Source organism: Podarcis raffonei, chromosome 17 (genome assembly GCF_027172205.1).
Source record: "Podarcis raffonei isolate rPodRaf1 chromosome 17, rPodRaf1.pri, whole genome shotgun sequence".
Lineage (NCBI taxonomy): Eukaryota > Metazoa > Chordata > Lepidosauria > Squamata > Lacertidae > Podarcis > Podarcis raffonei.
In genome coordinates, this window is record NC_070618.1 from 33,531,194 (window position 1) to 33,549,316 (window position 18,123).

At 47.0% G+C, this 18,123-nt stretch overlaps 1 protein-coding gene and 1 long non-coding RNA gene across 2 annotated transcripts in view; one reads left to right on the forward strand and one right to left on the reverse strand.

Moving 5' to 3' along the window:
* C3 (complement C3) overlaps positions 1 to 18,123 on the forward strand; it is a 132,922-nt gene that overhangs the window by 13,858 nt on the left and 100,941 nt on the right. Inside the window, exons 14-23 of the mRNA XM_053371504.1 lie at positions 2,078 to 2,239; positions 2,507 to 2,636; positions 3,859 to 3,930; positions 5,705 to 5,905; positions 8,108 to 8,219; positions 10,042 to 10,127; positions 10,268 to 10,407; positions 13,551 to 13,760; positions 15,738 to 15,804; positions 17,013 to 17,099. Of these exons, the coding sequence (XP_053227479.1) occupies positions 2,078 to 2,239; positions 2,507 to 2,636; positions 3,859 to 3,930; positions 5,705 to 5,905; positions 8,108 to 8,219; positions 10,042 to 10,127; positions 10,268 to 10,407; positions 13,551 to 13,760; positions 15,738 to 15,804; positions 17,013 to 17,099 (1,267 nt within the window). The remainder of the gene's footprint in view (positions 1 to 2,077; positions 2,240 to 2,506; positions 2,637 to 3,858; positions 3,931 to 5,704; positions 5,906 to 8,107; positions 8,220 to 10,041; positions 10,128 to 10,267; positions 10,408 to 13,550; positions 13,761 to 15,737; positions 15,805 to 17,012; positions 17,100 to 18,123) is intronic.
* On the reverse strand, positions 1,674 to 5,092 carry LOC128405176 (uncharacterized). Its single transcript, XR_008328240.1, has 2 exons — positions 4,849 to 5,092; positions 1,674 to 2,183 (listed from the first exon to the last, which is right to left on the reverse strand). It is a non-coding gene; the product is annotated as an uncharacterized LOC128405176 (long non-coding RNA).

The following is an 18,123-nucleotide window of genomic DNA, read 5'->3' on the forward strand; positions in this document are numbered from 1 at the left end:
GGCATTGGCTTAGGCATTGGTCCTAGCGACTATCCGGCTCCAGCCCATTTGCTGGAGACACGGGGAAGGGTTAACACTATATCGGGGGAGTCTCCTGCCGAGGCATGTCGACTAGGAGCTCCCCCGGGTCACCGCTCTGGGGCGTGCCTTTGGCCCACACCTCCATAGGCTTCGGACAGGGCCACGCCCCCCAGAGTCCTTTAACGGACCACCCTTTGCTCACTGGGGGGAGGTGATGGCGTTCCTCCCCCCCACATCCTCTTAACCCCTTCTTACCAATGCCTACCGCCAATGCCGAAAAGTTGTGACGAGTTGCTACGAGGTAGGCGAAAAACCAAATGGCTGAAATTGCCAATTGGGAAAAATTCCTACCATGCCCCTTGCGGCGACAGACCGAAGTCCATAGCAAAGTCAGAGACCTACCTAAAGCCTACCTAAAGGGAGGGAGGGTGGGAAAACGTGGGGGCTAGCCGGCGAAAAGAGGGTGAGCCCCCTCTGCGTCGGCCCTAATTAGGGCAGGTCACGCACACAGCCCCCCAGCCAGCTGATTGGCTGGCTGGGGGGGCAGACACGGCTGGGATTCCCCTGCTCTCGCAGGGGCTGAAACCAGCCCCCGCTCACATGGGGGGTGGGCGTGAAGCCCGCAACCCCACCTCCTGGGCAGGCAATGGCAGGGCTGATGGAAAGGAAAGACACTGAAAATGGAAAGAAGTGGAAGAGGTCCAAACCGATTGGGAAGGGAAGTTTGTGTCATTGAAATTCTACTCAATATTGATCCAGAGTGGATTTCAACATATAGTTAGCAGAGTAAAAACTTAAACACATTGCAGGATTCTCAAAAAATAGACCAGAGGCAATTGTATTTCATCCAGTAGAGCTATACGGCTACTGAAGGCGAATGAGCATAATGGTCACAAATCCAATACATTCAGGATTGGCACTGTCCATAAGAAATCCAGTTGCAGCAGACTTAACTTAAACCTACAACTACTTATAATTATAAACTTTAACACTATATACGGAACACCACACCAGAAGGAAAAGAGATGGAATGAGAGAATGAAACCCAGGCTCCTTCTTGCCTCACTATTATAGTCAGCATGACCTTGACAAAAAGAGATAACAGAACCAGTTTAAGCCTTCTCAGAAGGAATAACCCAAATATCAGTAACCTTCTGCTTGCTTCTTTCACACAGAGAAGCTTCCAGAATTCTCTTGAATTTATTAGAATAGGAAAGATCCCTGCACATCAGATCAATACTTTCTACACCAAGAAATTCAAACTGAGAGTTTGTTTCTACTCTTTTAAATGTCAACAAGAAGAAATAGCAGAGATGGGTACAAAACAGAAGCTAACACTAAAATGCTAACATAACAAAGTTTTCCTCAGCTCTCTTCTTGCTATACTAAAACCTTCCTTTAAACTGCCACTTTTCCTCCTCAGTGGGTCATCCCACACCGCTGCTGCTATCTCTACTCAACCTTGGCCATTGTTGAAAACCAACCTTTTCCTGTCAGTGTGTCTCCATCCCTGCCTCTGCTTCCTTTCCTCAGCTGCCATGTGTGTGAGAAATAAAGAATTCAGAGCCCTCAAATATTCCATAGTACTTTCACAGAATGTATTTCCTGGCATCATATGCTGTCTTCAACATGAAGTTCCAGATTCAATCAAGTAATTTAGAACAGGTATTTTATTAACAGGCAAACATCCATAGATATACAACTGAACTGAACCTTCTCTAAATGAACAGGCTAACTGACAGGCTTGCTTTTCAGATATATTAAGATATAATATACAGTATATTCATCTTAAGCATATCCGATTTATGTGCTCCAAATGTCACTGTTTACCAGGTTGCACAGTGTTGATTGGCTGTCTGATCAGGAAGCTACCCTTTGCTTGTCCCCTTGTTCAGCTCTCGGAGAAGGAAACGTAGGGGAGATTGGCAAAGTATCTTTACAAATATTTAAAAGACTGACTTAATATAAAATAGTGATTCTTCTTCCCTCCCAAGACAGTCATTCAGGCACTTTCCCTGCCACGGAACTGAACTTCTTTGTTGCCTTGTTCAAGCAGCTGGTTGTGAAAGGAGAACATCGGGAAGATGACCAGATTCACGAGCCAGGAGATCAAGTGGCTATCAAACTCGAAGGAGATGCAAATGCTTGGGTTGGTCTTGTGGCTGTGGACAAAGGAGTCTATGTGCTTAACAAGAAGTACAAGCTTACACAAAGCAAGGTAAGGCCGGGAACAGTGCATGATGACACAAGAATGTACAAAATTCAGTTGGTAGAGGCACATTCACCAGGGCAGGGGCTGTTGGAGATTGATTGGGAAATGTACACAATGACTTCTTCATGTAAGAATTATGTGCACGTTCCCCATGAGGCCTGGATGAATGTGCACAATGGTGGATTGTGATGTACATTAACCATTCACCTTACATTTCCCCTTAACGTTTATTGATTGATTTTCCCCTCTCATACTGTGCCTGCTCCATGTCAGATATGGGACTCAGTGGAAAAGAGGGATATTGGATGTACAGCCGGCAGTGGCAGGAACAATCTGGGTGTGTTTGAAGATGCTGGACTTGCTCTGGTGACCAGCAATAAGCTTTCCACGCAACAGAGATCAGGTATTATTGGGGAGGGTGTTGGTGCCAGTGAGATGGCAAAGGAGTGAGAAAGACCTTTCACCTAAGAGCAGGGCCTAGACCAGCGGTTCTCAACCTGTGGGTCCCCAGATGTTGTTGGACTACAACTGTGATGGCCTGGGAAACCGATTCAGAGGCTGAACTGGAGGAATCCCAGCCTGCACAGGAGTCCCCGCCTCCAGGGCCGGCTGAACTGGGGCAGGGCCTTGATTCTGAGGAGCCTGCACCTGTGCCGGATCCTCAGGAGCAGGCACCAGGTGAATCCATTTCTGGCCCCAGAGGTGGTTGAGGACTCAGTGCCTACAGGTGAGTCTTCCCCTGGGCCCAGTAACCCTTCAGCCTCTCCTGAACTGCAGAGGCTCAGGGCAGAGAGGCGAAGGGAACTGGTTTCTCCCAGGAGGAGTGCTCGCCTCAAGGCCAGGAGAGGCGGGTCTCCTGGGGGCCGGGACCGCCCCTGGCCTCAGAGAAGATAAAGGCCAGTCAGCCCGGTCCCAGGTTGCGGGAGCAACGTCGTTGAAGAGCTGTTTCGGCCAGCATCCAGTCCTGTTCCCCCAGAGTTCCTGTCCTTGTCCGGCTTCTCGCTGTGGACCCCGCTTCGCCCGAGGAGGACTGTCTGCCGATCCTCAACTCAGGTCCTGGACCTCGCCCCATGGTAACCTTCCCCCTGGACCAGCACAACAACTCCCATCATCCCTAACCACTGGTCATGCTGGCTAGGAATGATGGGAGTTGTAGTCCAACAACATCTGGGGACCCACAGGTTGAGAAACACTGGCCTAGACTCTTTTCTGGCTCAAGTGCTAGCATGGCATTGTCTGCAGGTTATGCCCCAGGATGCCAAGCAGGGGGTGGGTGCAGGTTCTTGGACTGAACTGTCCCACTACCCCCCACTGTGTGATATGCAAATACACGTGACAAATCTCAGAAGACTGCTATTTCTAAGAAACAGCTTCAACAACCAGGACAATCAGCAATACTCCACATTGCACCCCCTGTAAGATGTCTTAATGAGAAATGGCAGCTATCAGGAGTTCATTGTCACATGTGTAACATGTAGTTAAGCCTTACATAATGGGACTCGGTGGGAACCACTTTTACGTAAACACGCATAAAGTCAGTCTCCAAAAGAATTAGAATTCAGTGGCACTAACATCTTATTTCAGTTCCAAACAATTAGTTCCTGTCCCTCCCTTTTCTACTCCAGATCCAAAGTGCCCTCAGCCTGCAAGACGCCGACGCCGCTCTGTACAGCTCATTGAATCTAAAGCAAGTAAAGGTATGTGATGCACGGCAAAGGCTTCATCTGCAAGAATGGTGGAGAATTTTGCAATCATTGAACATGAATTCCAGTTCTTCTCCAAAATCTCTCATTCAGCTACCAAATGAACCCATTGATTTCCACACGAGTATTAATGAACATTATCAATGCCAACTTGTTAAATAAATCCAACGAAATTAATGACTCTCTTTCTGAACCCAGAACATATTTAACAATGATTTCTTATACTAACATTGCTCCGTTCATTGTCTTTGTTTTGGAGGGATGGTAGGCATTCACATTTATTGTGATGCACTAGTCCTAGATCCTGCTGAGTTCCAGAAGAGGGGAAATTTTTTTTCAGAAATATTGTAACTTGGAGATGTGATTTTAACTGACCTGACCTCAGAGGTTTCAGAAAGCGATTCAGTGCCTGTTTCCTCAGAAGGGATGGTGGGTTGGAGTGGTGTCAAAACAGCTTCCTGATTCTGCTGAGCCACTTGGTCAGAATCAATTCACTCTACAATGGCTAACAAATCAATATTTAGCCTTCAGGCTTCCTAAAACGCAATCCCTCTTGGCAATGTTTTATACCCATCCAACAGTTTCACTCTGTCAGGCATTCCAGGCATATGCCACCCTTTCTCAACTTTTGGGCCTTAGATGTTGTTGGACTACAACTTCCATAATCCCTGACCGCTGGTTGTGCTAGCTAGGGATGATGGGAGTTGTAGTCCATAAACATATGGGGACCCAAGTGTGGCGTTCGTACGGAGCCCCCGGTCGTCTCACGGACTATTGACCCGTACACCACTAATCCGCTGCCACCAACCAGGTCCTCCCTGGTAAAATCACTTCAGTCTCAGTCAGCTTTTCAATTAATAAAGAAGAGTGTATTTTATATTTCAGACATAAAACAAAACTTTTACAGCATACCAAACGGTGTTCCTCTTTACTTTCTTAGTCTTATGTTCCTCTCTCTATCTCTGCTACCTCCCCACACTCAAGGACCAACCGCCCTAACTGTCTCTCTATTACCAACTGCCTTTCCCAACCAGCCAACCCATGAAACCCAACCAACTGCCCACCAACAACTCCCAACGAACTCCTCCCAGAACTCCTCTCAGAACCAGTTTTATAGACCCACTGACTCCACCCCCCTGGGTCCTGTCTGTGCAACCTATTTAACCATTTCCCCTCCAGCACTCTCTCATATATGTTAACGTTACACCAAGGCTGAGAAACGCTGCCTTATATGCTCCACCATCTCACCATCATCAGGAGAATCCAAAACAATAACATTCATAGCATTTATTTAAACTAGGAGCTACACATCTGCTTATCTTGCTTACCAGCCCCACCTACCCCCCACCCCCACTTGCCAACCCTCCCACTTCCTTTACACCTCACTCAACCCCCATCTCCTCACAGTTTACCTTACCCCCTCATTCCCATGATCTCCAGTCGCTGCCACCACTGGAGGGGGGAGACACAGAAAGAATCCCCTCCGTTGCTTCTGCCAGTGGCAGCAGTGATGACAAGGAGAGCATGATAACACCTTCTTGGGTTTCTCACTGCCTGGCTTACCCGACTTCTCACTTGGCCTGCTTGTATGCCTCCTTGGACTGCCTGCCTCCTATTGGCAGCCATGCAAACTACAGCATGACAACATCCTTATATTCTTACTATAGAATAAGATAACAGCTTTCTTCTGATGCCTGTTGGGAGTAGGAAAACAACAGTGGTATGGGAAACATTCTTTGATATTTCACATGTTGTTTGCATATTTCAGCTGGCCAATTTCAGAATCGGACACTAAGGAAGTGTTGTGAAGATGGCATGCATGAGAACCCCATGGGCTACAGCTGTGAAAAGCGTATACAATACATTGTGGATCAGACTGAGTGCCAGAATGTTTTCCTTGAATGTTGCCGCTTCATCAGAGACATATTGAATAAGAATGAGCAGGATGAAGAACTGATACTGGCAAGAAGCAAGTAGATTTTTAATAATAATAATAATAATAATAATAATAATAATAATAATAATTCAGAGGCACACTATTGGGGAGATGGTAAGTAAGTCTCTCAGAACACTATGGAAGGGCTGCAAAACCCTTTGTTACTTATGTGATCCCATTGCCCTATCTGACACTTTCTGCTTATGTAAAGATTGGGCCCTGGTCTGAGGAGACTGCCGATTTGACAGAAGGAAAGGGAATGAGAGAGGGGTGAAAGGAGTGAAGAGAAAGCAGAAGGATATGAGAAGAGAAGACACGAGGGCATGCACAAACGCAGTTGCACCCTTTTGGACATTGTTTCAGGTGGAGAGGAGTATCTTTAGATTAAACCAAAAGCCTCATAAAAACAGTGGACATTAAGTGTTTGATGGAAAGGAGGTGCTACATAGGTGTTCTGGGAAGGAATTCAAGGTGTGTGACGGCTTAGAGTTTAATATAGTCTTGATTTAAGCCTGGTCTATACATGCAGAAAAATTAGTAGAACTCCTGAGGTGGTAGAATAGACTACTATTTTTAACCTCAAGAGGGTGTGTGTGTGCCATTTTTGAATGTCTTCCTGCTACAATAACTCCCTGCAAGTACAGTCGTAACTTGGATCTCAAATGCCTTGGCTCCCGAACAAATCGGCTCCCGAATGATTGAAACCTGGAAGTCACTGTTCCAGTTTTCGAGTGATTTTCGGAAGCCGAATATCCTGCACTGCTTCCGTGGCTTCTGATTGGCTGCAGGAGCTTCCTGCAGGCAATCAGAAGCCACACTTTGGTTTCCAAACATTTTGGAAGTTGAACGGACTTCCGGAATGGATTCCGTTCGACTTCTAAGGTACGACTGTACAAAATTTTCTACGTGCAAAGAGTTCTTAAAAAACAAAACTCAAGCCAAGTAGTATTAAAGAGTGTACAAAACCTCCTGCAGTGACCTAGCCCATTCTGTTGCCTCAAGAATCTCTTATAGTTTTGCTCAGGGGGAAGCACTTCTCTTGTTCGCCCGCTCAACCCAATGCCACAGGGATTAAGTTAAAACTTTCACCTCCAACACACAGCCCTGAGCACTGTGCTGCCTGATGCCTCTGTTGCGCAGCCCCAACGCTGTGCAAACAATGGAATACGGGAGGTGTCGGGAGAGATAAAATAAAGTACTTCTTTACACACAACACATGGTTAAACTTTGGCACTTGCTCCTGCAGGGATGGAGTTCTGGCCACCAACCTAGATAGCTTTAACAGAGGATAGGGCAAATTCATGGAGGAGAGGGCTTTCAATGGCTACTAGCCCTAAAGGCTAACCTCTGCTTCCACAGATGGTGGCAGCAATTATTCTGAACAGTGCCGGATATACGTATAAGCTATAACTTAGGGCCCCACTCTCTTGGGGGCCCCCCAAAAAATTAAAGGAAAAAATAAACTGGATGTACATTTCCAAAATATAATATAACAAACAAATAAAACAAAACCTACAAACAGCAACAGTATTTTGTGTTGTGTAGGCTCCTATGATGTAAAGTCATGGGCCCCGCCTGCTAGCCTGCTCCCTAAAATATCACTGGTTTGCTCATTTCTATATATAGGTTGCCTACATTCTGCATGGACTGGTTGCATGGCACATGTGCAAATGGCTTTAGATACCTATTAGGTCCATAAATGACCATATAGCATATATTCAACACAAAAAACAGTGGCAATTTGTTGTTGACAAAGGACAGCTGGACATATAAAGGGCCCCATTGCCTTCAGTAGCTTAGGGCCTCATCAAACCTAAGTCCGGCCCTGCTTCTGAACACCAGTTGCTGAAAACCACTGGAGGATTTTGTGCTTGAATCCTGCTAGCGGGTTTCACACAGGCTTCTGCTTGGCCACTGTGAGAACCAAATGCTGGACTAGTGGGGCCCGATCCAGGAGGTTTTCCTTATATCAGTGGCAGGGGCCATAGTGGGGCCTTTGTAGCTGCCCTTCCACAGCAGGACTGTGGTGTTCAACAATATGAATGCTGCTGAGGCCATAAGCATTAGCCTGCCAAGCATGTTGAGATGGTGGCCTGATGTGTTCTTTTCCTGAAGCTGCTGCTCTTAATGAGAACGAACCCAGAAGTCAAGTTTTGGGTCTGTTGGTCACTTATTGCAGGGACTTCACAGTAACAAAGGCCATTGCAGCTAAGTCTTTGTCTCCCGTTTTCCCAGGTGACTTTGAGGATGATTTCTTAGCTGATGAAGACATCACTTCTAGAACTCAGTTTCCAGAGAGCTGGTTATGGCGAACAGAACAGCTGACTGCACCTCCTAATGATCAAGGGTACAAAGATGTTATGGCTATGTTCTCATTTGGAGCCTAGCGTCTGCTCTCCAGACTTAGGCTGCAATCCTACAAGGTGTGATTGGAAAGTTCGGTGGATGGTCACAGAAATCGGACAGCGAGAAAAATTTGAACATACGTACATACCTTACAGGCCTTCAAAGTAGGCCCCCTCAGATACAATGCACCATTGACAACGTTCGTATAACTGTTGGAAACTTCTGGAGAAGTCCTCTTTTCATACTGCTTTCAGTTCCCTCGTCATAGCAGCTTGGACATGTGAAATGTTGGAAAATCTGTGTCCTTTCAGTGCAGATTTCAGTTTTGCAAAAAAAGAAAGAAATCCGGTGGGGCCAGATCGGAGAATATGGAGGGTGGGACAACTCAGTAACCTCAGTAATGATTTTACATGGAATATGCAATTCTTCCGCCATCATTTGGATGGACAAATGCCAATCCCGCATCAATAACTCACAAACTCTGTCGACCTTTGCCACCGTTCTGCTCATTGATGGTCTGCCAGACCTAGGGTCATCTTCGATGGTTTGTTGCCCTTCATGGAATCTCTCAAACCACTCATACACTGTCTTTTGAGTTACAGCTTCATCTCCACACACAATTGTGAGCATTTCGTGGGTTTCTGATGCCAATCGTATGTTTGAATATTTATCACTGTCCGATTTCTGTGACCATTCACTGAACTATCTAGCCACACCTTGTATATCCATTTACTTGTAGCAAGAACCATTTAACTCAAGTACACACACACACACACACAGTGCAAGAGAGAGGATTATACTATATAGCTAGCTTGACAATAATTCCTTCTTCCCAAAGGCTAGGTATCTCGACAAGAGACTCTTCGACACCGTCACCAAAACTACAGTTCCCAGGATTCTTTAGAGTAGGGGTAACCAATGCGGTTACCTCTAGATGTTGCAGGACTCCAACTCCCATAAGCCCCAGCCAGCGCTGCCAATAGTCAGGAATGAAGGGAGTTGTACTCCAAAACATCTGCATGGCACCATGTGAGCGAGCCCTACTTTGAATGCTAAGCTTGTATGGAGCCGATATCTATCCATCACACAATTTGTCAAAGAGGAAGAGCAGGGTGTAAGATGTAGTTTTTATATGAAGGATGGTGGCTAAAACACTTGGTTCAGAGCAAACACACATGAGGCATGAGGAAAGCCCACCAGAATTGTACTGGTATGGTCTTAGCTGTCTCAGAGCTTGGTCCCAGCGGCGGAGGAAGCCGTTCGGGCGCGTGGGGTGGCACACCCAGGAGCAGGGCGAGCCGCCTATGGGGTGGGGCGCACCGTGGGGCCTCCAGGGTGCCTGCCTCCTCTTACTCAGCCACCCTACAGCTGGGGGGAGGCAGCGGGCGGGCCGTTTGGACAGCACGGAGCCTGCGCACGCCCAAGCCACCGCAATTCTTGGGCACGCTGAAGGCACGACGGTGAGTTCTGCCTGGCATTTTGTCACCCCCCTCAGTGGTGACACCTGGGGCGGACCGCACCCACTGCACCCCTCTTCCTCCACCCCTGCTTGGTCCCTAGAGCTTTAGGTAAAACCTGGATGGAACTCCTCCAAACTCTGGTCAGCTGGAACAAATAAAACATGGATTGATCACCTCAATATATGTAAGAACAGAGATGACGGAACATGCCTCAATCCATTCCAATATCTATTCACATTTTCATTGGATATTTTCTATTCCACAGCAACTGATTTATTTTGCACAAGTCTACATTCCATTCTGATGTCTACTGATATGATAATATATGTAATTTATTTTTAAAACCTTTCTCGTTGTTCCTAGGATCTCATCCAAAACAATACCTGTTTACCTGAAGGATTCAATCACCACCTGGGAGGTGCTGGCTGTGAGCATTTCAGACACAAAAGGTGAAGAAGAGCAGGTGGGAGACCGGAGCTGGGGAGATTATGCCAGGCCACACTCTGCCTTGACAAAAATCTAGGATGGGCAATGTTCAAGTTCTTTTGATTTTCCAACCTGCTTCCTTCCCTGTTGGCCCGCCTTGCAGGGATCTGTGTGGCTGACCCTTACGAGATAACTGTCAGGAAGAACTTCTTCATGGATCTACGGCTACCCTATTCAGTAGTGAGGAATGAACAGGTGGAGATCCGAGCTGTTCTCTACAACTATAGGAGGCGGGATCTCAGAGTAAGTGCAAGCTTTTGGCAGAAGCATTTGATGTTGATGATTTCATGCTTAATTGGTTTTACGCAAATTGTGCGTTGCCTGTTTATTTTTACACTGTAACTCGCTCTGGCATTGTTTGTTATGTGTGCACACTTCAGTCCAGCTGCAGGGAAATTGCATTGCAAATCCACACTGTAAGGAGTACTGTAAGTATTTGCAGGGGCCAGGCCCTGAGCGCAGTGGGAAGTTGCAGGACTCCTTGCTGTGCTTGTCTTGGGGGAGTCGGGTGCGGCCTGGCATGTGTGGCCAGATCAGGAGATGTGTAGCATCTGGAGGCAAGCCTAAAAGGAGTATATAAGGACAGCATTTCCCCCTGGTTCTTTGCCACAGCAATGTGGTTCATACTCTGCTGTTACCAGTTCCTGCTTTCGCTCCTGATCTTGCTCCAGCACTCCTGTCCTTGTTCCAAGGAAACAGTTTCTATTCAAATGTGATTTTGGTTTTAAATGCAGTGTAAGGTAGTCTCTATCGGGGTATATTGTATTTAATTATGGGGTATCAGAGATTTTAGGGGGCTAACCAGGCTGGGATAGCTGGCATAGCAGGCTTGTTGGTTTCTGAATGTCCGATGCAGATTTTCAATTTCGTTGTTCTGTATGGGAGAATGACAATAAAGATTATTGTATTGTACCATTGTTACCACCCACACCCTGGTCCCGGTGGGTCAGGCCTGGACTCCTGCCACCTACAACCCAGACTGTGGCGCACAGTTGCAATGAGGCATTGCTCCTAAACCTGCTGAGCCAGGGATTGTGGCCTTCAGTGGGTTTAGCAGCAGTGCCTCATTGCAAGCGTGGATTTGCATTGCAATGAGGCGTTGCTGCTTGAATGAAGTGCACACACATCTGTGCAAAAGAACTGAGCACTCTTTGGGTTCTGGAAACATGTTATAAATATAAAGAAAGTGTGGATAGCCCGTGTCCCCAGGTGTTACTTGTGTCCATCTAATTTCACACAGCTGTCAGCTTACTTTCATTTGGGTTATGAGGAGGGGGGAAGTGGCTGGCAGAGAAAGAAAGAAAACGGGATGACAGAAGAGAAAGCAGAAAAGGGAACAGTGGAGAGAGAGAGAAAAGGGGCACCCCCCCACTTTGCTTTGGCAGAGCTTATTGTTGGCTTTGGCCTTGCACATCCTTGACATGCAGCTACCAAAGAGCCATCAGCAGGAGATGTGGGGTACGCAGCCAAAATCACAAATGCATGTTTTGCTAGTCATGCAAAGGACAAGCACACAGAGAGTTCTTGAGCTTCCTCCTGTGTGTGGTCACTTCCTTTGCTTCCTCTGGTCAGGAATTCTGCAGCAAAGGAGACAATCCTTTGTATTTCCTTCTGCCTTTTATGAGACGCTCTTTCCACCATGCTTCCAAGCTGACCAGACGTCCATGGCTAAAGCTCCTGCTTTCAGGAGCTAAGACTACCAGCTTTTATTTTACTATAACAAGTATTTTTTTTTTGGCACATTACTTTACTGTATGTGCTGCCTGCATTGAAATGTAAGTGATCCCTGCTTTCCTTTGACATTGCCAAAAAAATGTGTGCAATGCAATGCAATGGAGGTGAAGAAGGGGATGTCAATAGACTGCAAACAGAAGGGATAAAAAGGTGTAATTGCCTATTAACTGACCCTTGACAGTTAAGTTGTCGCGAACGACTCTGGGGTTGTGGCGCTCATCTCGCTTTACTGGCCGAGGGAGCCGACATTTGTCCGCAGACAGTTTTTCTGGGTCATGTGGCCAGCATGACTAAGCCGCTTCTGGCGAACCAAAGCAGTGCACGGAAACACTGTTTACCTTCCTGCCAGAGTGGTACCTATTTATCTACTTGCACTTTGATGTGCTTTCGAAGTGCTAGTTGGCAGGAGCTGGGACCGAGCAATGAAAGCTCATCCCATCGCTGGGATTCAAACCACCGACCTTCTGATCGGCAAGCCTTAGGCTCTGTGGTTTAGACCACATAACCACCCGTGTCCCCAATTGCCTCTTACCAAAGCTTTAATAACTTATAAGTGTTTTACTCTGCTATGAAGGCTTTACAACCAGATTACTTTTGTATTTCTCCCCCACACTTGGGATAGGATGTTTAGATCTAAATCTACAGGTTTAATCCTCGCTCCATCTCCCACAGGGGAAAGGTCCCTCACTCACTCCTGGTGTGAAGGATCTGGCAGCTGGAGCCTTTGGGTGCCTCCTAGTTGGAAGCTAAAGCATGACCCTGCTTCATGAAGGAGACGTTCCCACTGGATGGTCCTTTGATCAGGGAGTTGGCAAACAAAATAGCAGGAGGGCAAGTCTTGGGGAAAGCGGAGCTTGAACACTCCTCTGCAATGGGCCTGGAACAGAAAAGCATGTATCCGAGACAGGGGATAAAAAAATAAAATTATTCCAGCTTCCACAGCAGAGTTACACGTACACCAGCCATTCAGAGGGAGAATCTTCTCTGAAGAGACTTATCTGGATTGTGCTTAAACTTGAGCTCAAACAGCTAGCCAAAGCGAGGGACCTCTGCTGCTGGAGAGGAGTTTGTCAAATGCCCTGTTCCAGCTGCTTTCTGTATACGAGAGGAAGCAGCCCAATCAAGATTTTGGAGATGGCTGTGTGCTGGTAAATTACCCGTTCTTCTCTACTGGCATAGATGTAGCCTTTGAAGAATGGGTAGGCAAACTAAGGCCCAGGGGCTGGATCCGGCCCAATCACCTTCTAAATCTGGCCCCCGGACGGTCCGGGAATAAGCGTGTTTTTACATGAGTAGAATGTGTCCTTTTATTTAAAATGCATATCTGGGTTATTTGTGGGGCCTGCCTGGTTTTCACATGAGTAGAATGCGTGTTTTTATTTAAAATTCATCTCTGGGTTATTTGTGGGGCACAGGAATTTGTTCATTCCCCCCCCAAAATATAGTCTGGCCCCCCACAAGGTCTGAGGGGCAGTGGACTGGCCCCCTGCTGAAAAAGTTTGCTGACCCCTGGTTTGAAGGGTAGCAGAGGCTGTTTGCAAGGACCTTTCCTGTCATTAAAGCACACATACTTTCCCCCCACCCAATCACAGGCTGAATGATCCCCACCCCCTCATTATAACGGATCACTTCATTCTCTCTTTTCTCCTCAGGTGCGGGTGGAGCTGATACACAACCCAGCCTTCTGCAGCGCCTCCACTGCCAAGGAAAAATACCAACAGATGCTCACTATTAAAGGCCAGTCCTCCAGGGCGGTGCCATTTGTGGTCATTCCACTAAAGCTGGGACAACATGACATTGAGGTAAAAGCTGCTGCCTTGGGAGGCGCTGCGGACGGCGTGAAGAAGAAGCTGAAGGTTGTGGTACGTGACAAGTTGTTGCAGAGGAAGGGCCTAGCTTCCAACTAGGAGGCACCTAAGATGATCAAGGGTCTGGAAAGCAAGCCTTATTTATGTGGAATGGTTCTGGGAGTTGGTTCTGTTTAGCCTGGAAAAGAGGAAACCGAGAGGAGATATGATAGCCAACTTCAAATATCTCAAGGGCTGTCACGTGGAAGAGGGAAGAAGCTTGTTTTCTCCTGCGCTGGAGGGTAGGACCTGAACCAATGGCTTCAAGTTACACTCAAGGGGGTTTGCTCTCTAGAACTGAGGGCACCTGGAGTCACTCCTCCTTGAGAGAAGGAGTGAGGAAATGAGAGAGATTCCTTCTAAGCTAGGCACCATGTTCCCACATTCCATGGCTTCTATTTCTCTCATGCCCGATTGCAGCTAGGGGTAGAGTAGGCATGGAAGAGTTTCAGTTTAACTGGGCATTTAGTTTGGAGACTGAGGAGGTTTTTACTCACTCTTAGCCTTTGGGAAGGGGTGGTGTAATAATAATAATAATAATAATAATAATAATAATAATAATAATAATAATAAATTTATTTGTACCCCGCCACTCTGGGTAGCTTCCTACAAAGATTAAAAATACATTAAAATGTCACACATTAAAAACTTCCCTGAACAGGACTGTCTTCAGATGTCTTCCAAATGTCAGGTAGTTGTTTATCTCTTTGACATCTGGTGGGAGGGTGTTCCACAGAGCGGGCGCCACTACCGAGAAGGCCCTCTGCCTGGTTCCCTGTAGCTTTGCTTCTCGCAATGAGGGAACCGCCAGAAGGCCCTCGGCGCTGGACCTCAGTGTCCGGGCAGAACAATGGTGGTGGAGACGCTCCTTCAGCTATACTGGGCCGAGGATGAGGTATAGAAAATGAGTTGTAAATAAACAGGAGCAATCTTGGAGAGAGAGATAGAAAGAGTGTATTGCAGGGTGTGCCATTTGTATTTCCTAAATTTAGATTACTCCCGTAGAGGAGCATGCTTTTCACAAGTACCACAGGGTCTGAAAAGAGCTCTCTCCCTTCTCCTGATGGGCTCTGTCAGCCAGGGGCAAAGCAAGGAGAACAGGCACCCAGTGCTGGGTATTGGGGGCGGGGCAAACCACCCAGTGATGCATGCATGTGCGCCGTAAGTAGGGTGCATGCATGTGCCATACGTAGCACTGTTGTGCATGCACCGCCAGGCAGTTTGCCGACGGTGCCGCTTGAGTGCCATGGGAACGGCAGCGGAGGGTGCAGCTGCGAGCGGAGGATCCTTCACATGCGACTGCGGCAGAGCGATGGCGGCGGCTCACACCGCCATGCCCGGGAGCAGGGGGGAGAGCCCCCCCACAGGGTGCCTTCTTGTCGCCCCCCTCAGAGATGGCACCCAGGGTGGACTGCCCCCCTGCCCCCTTCCTCTGCCACTGCTGTCAGCTTGCTAGGACACAGGTGGGTTTCCTAGGGCATCAGGGCTGACCTAAGAGTTGACGGAATGGAATCCGTGACTATCCAGCTGTGGTGGCAAAGCACCATTAAGGACAGGTTGGTGCTGCCTATGGATGAGGGACTATTGACCCCAACCCAGGATTGCTACAGTGCCTTAGCTACTGGGGATTTATGGGGATGACCTGAACCTATTCCTGTGTTATATTCAGGCACAAACATGTAGCTGAGTCATATTGCAACAGAAGCTAGATCCGATCATAGCTGTCAACCTTCCCTTTTTTTTGCGGGAAATTCCCTTATTCCAGCACTGTTTCCCGCTGCTTCCCGCTGCTATCCCGAATTGTTAGATATCCCGTAGACTGTCTCCGGGACAGGCGAGGCTGCTGACCCCTTATTTTCAAATCTGAAAATTGACAGCTATGGATCTGATGCATATGTTTGCCCTGTCCTGCTGCCTTTTTGAATTGCTCTTTGCTGCTCTGTTAAGTAATATTTGCAGTGAGACTCGTTCTGTTCTTTCTTCTTGTCCCAGCCTGAAGGGATACAGAGAAAACTTGTGACTGTCATTGAGCTGGATCCTGCTACGCAAGGGAACAGTGGTAACACTCATTCTTCAGCTTCCCTTTTCCTTCTCTTTCTTCACCCTTGGAAAACCACCTCTCTGTTGCCCAGCTCTTTCATTTGCTTACAAGGGAAAACGGGTATCATTTTGTCTAGAAGATTTCAGACGGGAGTTCATTTCTCTTGTGGAGATTGTTCTGAGCCCAGAGGAAGGCATCTCTATGTAAGGGGAGGAGCTCGCCGGCAGATTAATAGGTACCACTGTGATGGAAGGTAATAGTACATACACTATCCCACCTCCTGCCAATCCCTAAAGAAGGTTAAAAACGCAAAAAGTAAGATGAGCGCTTATGCAAAATCACACTTATGTGCTGTGTCTGTACATCAGGCAGCGCTCCTGGCAAGACCTCGGAGGACTGACTCACTTACTGATCCAGCATTCAGTTTGGTGGCAAGTGTGTTTGTAGCACCAGCTGTGAAGTGGTGGTACAAACATGGTAGAGCAGATGTGGGTGGCACTGTGGTCTAAACCACGGAGCCTCTTGGGCGGTTCGAATCCCCATAACGAGGGGTCTCATTGCTCTGTCCCAGATCCTGCCAAACTAGCAGTTCGAAAGCATCCCAGTGCAAGTAGATAAATAGGCACCACTCTGGCAGGAAGGTAAATGGTGTTTCCGTGTGCTGTGACTTCCGTCATGGTGTCCCATTGCGCCAGAAGCGGTTTAGTCCTGCTGGCCACATGACCCGGAAAGCTGTCTGTGGACAAACGCCGGCTCCCTCGACTTGAAAGTATGATGAGCGCCGCAACCCCACAGTCGCCTTTGACTGGATTTAACCGTCCAGGGCATATTTTGCACGCAGAACGTCCCAGGAACTGTCCATGGAGTTCCCAGTTAAAAGGATCAGGTAGCAGGTGATAGGGGAAGACTTGCGCCAGAGAAGGTGGCAACATTGGGCTGGATGGACAGATAGTTTGACTAAATCCATTGCCCTTCTATATCCATGTTCCCTCTTAGCTTGATAATGCCCTGACAGGGCTTTGTTGTACACGTATAGTAGGTACACAGAATATAATATGTGAACACCCTCCTAGTTTTCTATGAAGTTCCTGCGTAGAACTTCTGGTTTAACGCCACTTTTAGAAATGGATGTGGAAAAGCAAAACTAAAACAGTTTAATTATGGAAGCAACAAGCAACTCATGTTTCTGCCTCCTTGTAATTTTCCTTTTTCCTCCCTTTTTTCAGATGGAGTACAGGAACATCAGGTCAAAGCTAGGAGTTTAGACGATATCATTCCTGGTACAGACCCTGAGACCAAAATTACTGTTCAAGGTAAGCACTAGTTACAGTAGTGGCCAAAATTGTGGAAACCTTTTGGAAAAAGTGTATTTCTGAGGTTTGATGGCTCATAACACCACTTTCTTTTGGAGGAATACCCTAAAATTATATATCAATGGAAAGATAATTTAATGAAGAATGTAATGCAACAAAGTGTGTTCAGTTATCTGTATTCTATCAAAGATTATAGCCAAATAACCAGAAAGAGGAAGCACAACTTGCTTAGGTTTCCCTATGCAGTAGTTTCCCTTCATTTAAACCTCAGAAATACACTTTTTGACCATTAGCGTGCTTCGACATGCAGAAGTCTAGGCTTGCAGAACTGAAAATAATCAAAACCCCACCCTGACTTGCCCCCTGCAGCAACCCACCAGCCCCAGGAATATGCTCCTGGGGCAAGCCCTCTGAGAATTTCTGAAGTGATAGACCATATAGCAGGCAGAGCCTCCTCTGCTGATCTCAGGGAGTGTGGCAGGTGGAAAAAAAGCTTTAAGGCTTTCAAGGGAATAAACCTTGCATTAGGCTTGGAAGCTAATTATACCAGCCCTTGATGCAAAGCGGACAAGGCCGGCACAAAAGAAAACTAGTTGGAAGAAGGAGGCAAGTCTGAAAAGAGCTGTCCGTACTTACTGGTGGGTTTTATTAGGTAGGTGAGGGAATATAATTAACTATATTTTATTCCTCTACAGACGTGTGTGTGTGTGTGTGTGTGTGTGTGTTAGCAGACAGAAAGGATCAGCTTACCACTTGTATTTAAGAGCACGAGGCTGAGCAGAGTTTAAATCCCATCTCCTGTGGTTTAATTGAAAGCATAGGAATTAGCCGCTGGGCTGATCACCCACTATGTTGCCCCAAATGTCAAAGAAACAGGCTACAGACTGAAATGTAAGTTTAAAGCTTACAGTTTACTCACAGTCCAGCATTCGTCCTTAGAAACAGCCACAGTAAAAATAAATGCAGGTAAAATACTTGTGTTTACAGCAATAACAGCTTCAGGTATGGGCCTAATGCTGGAGCA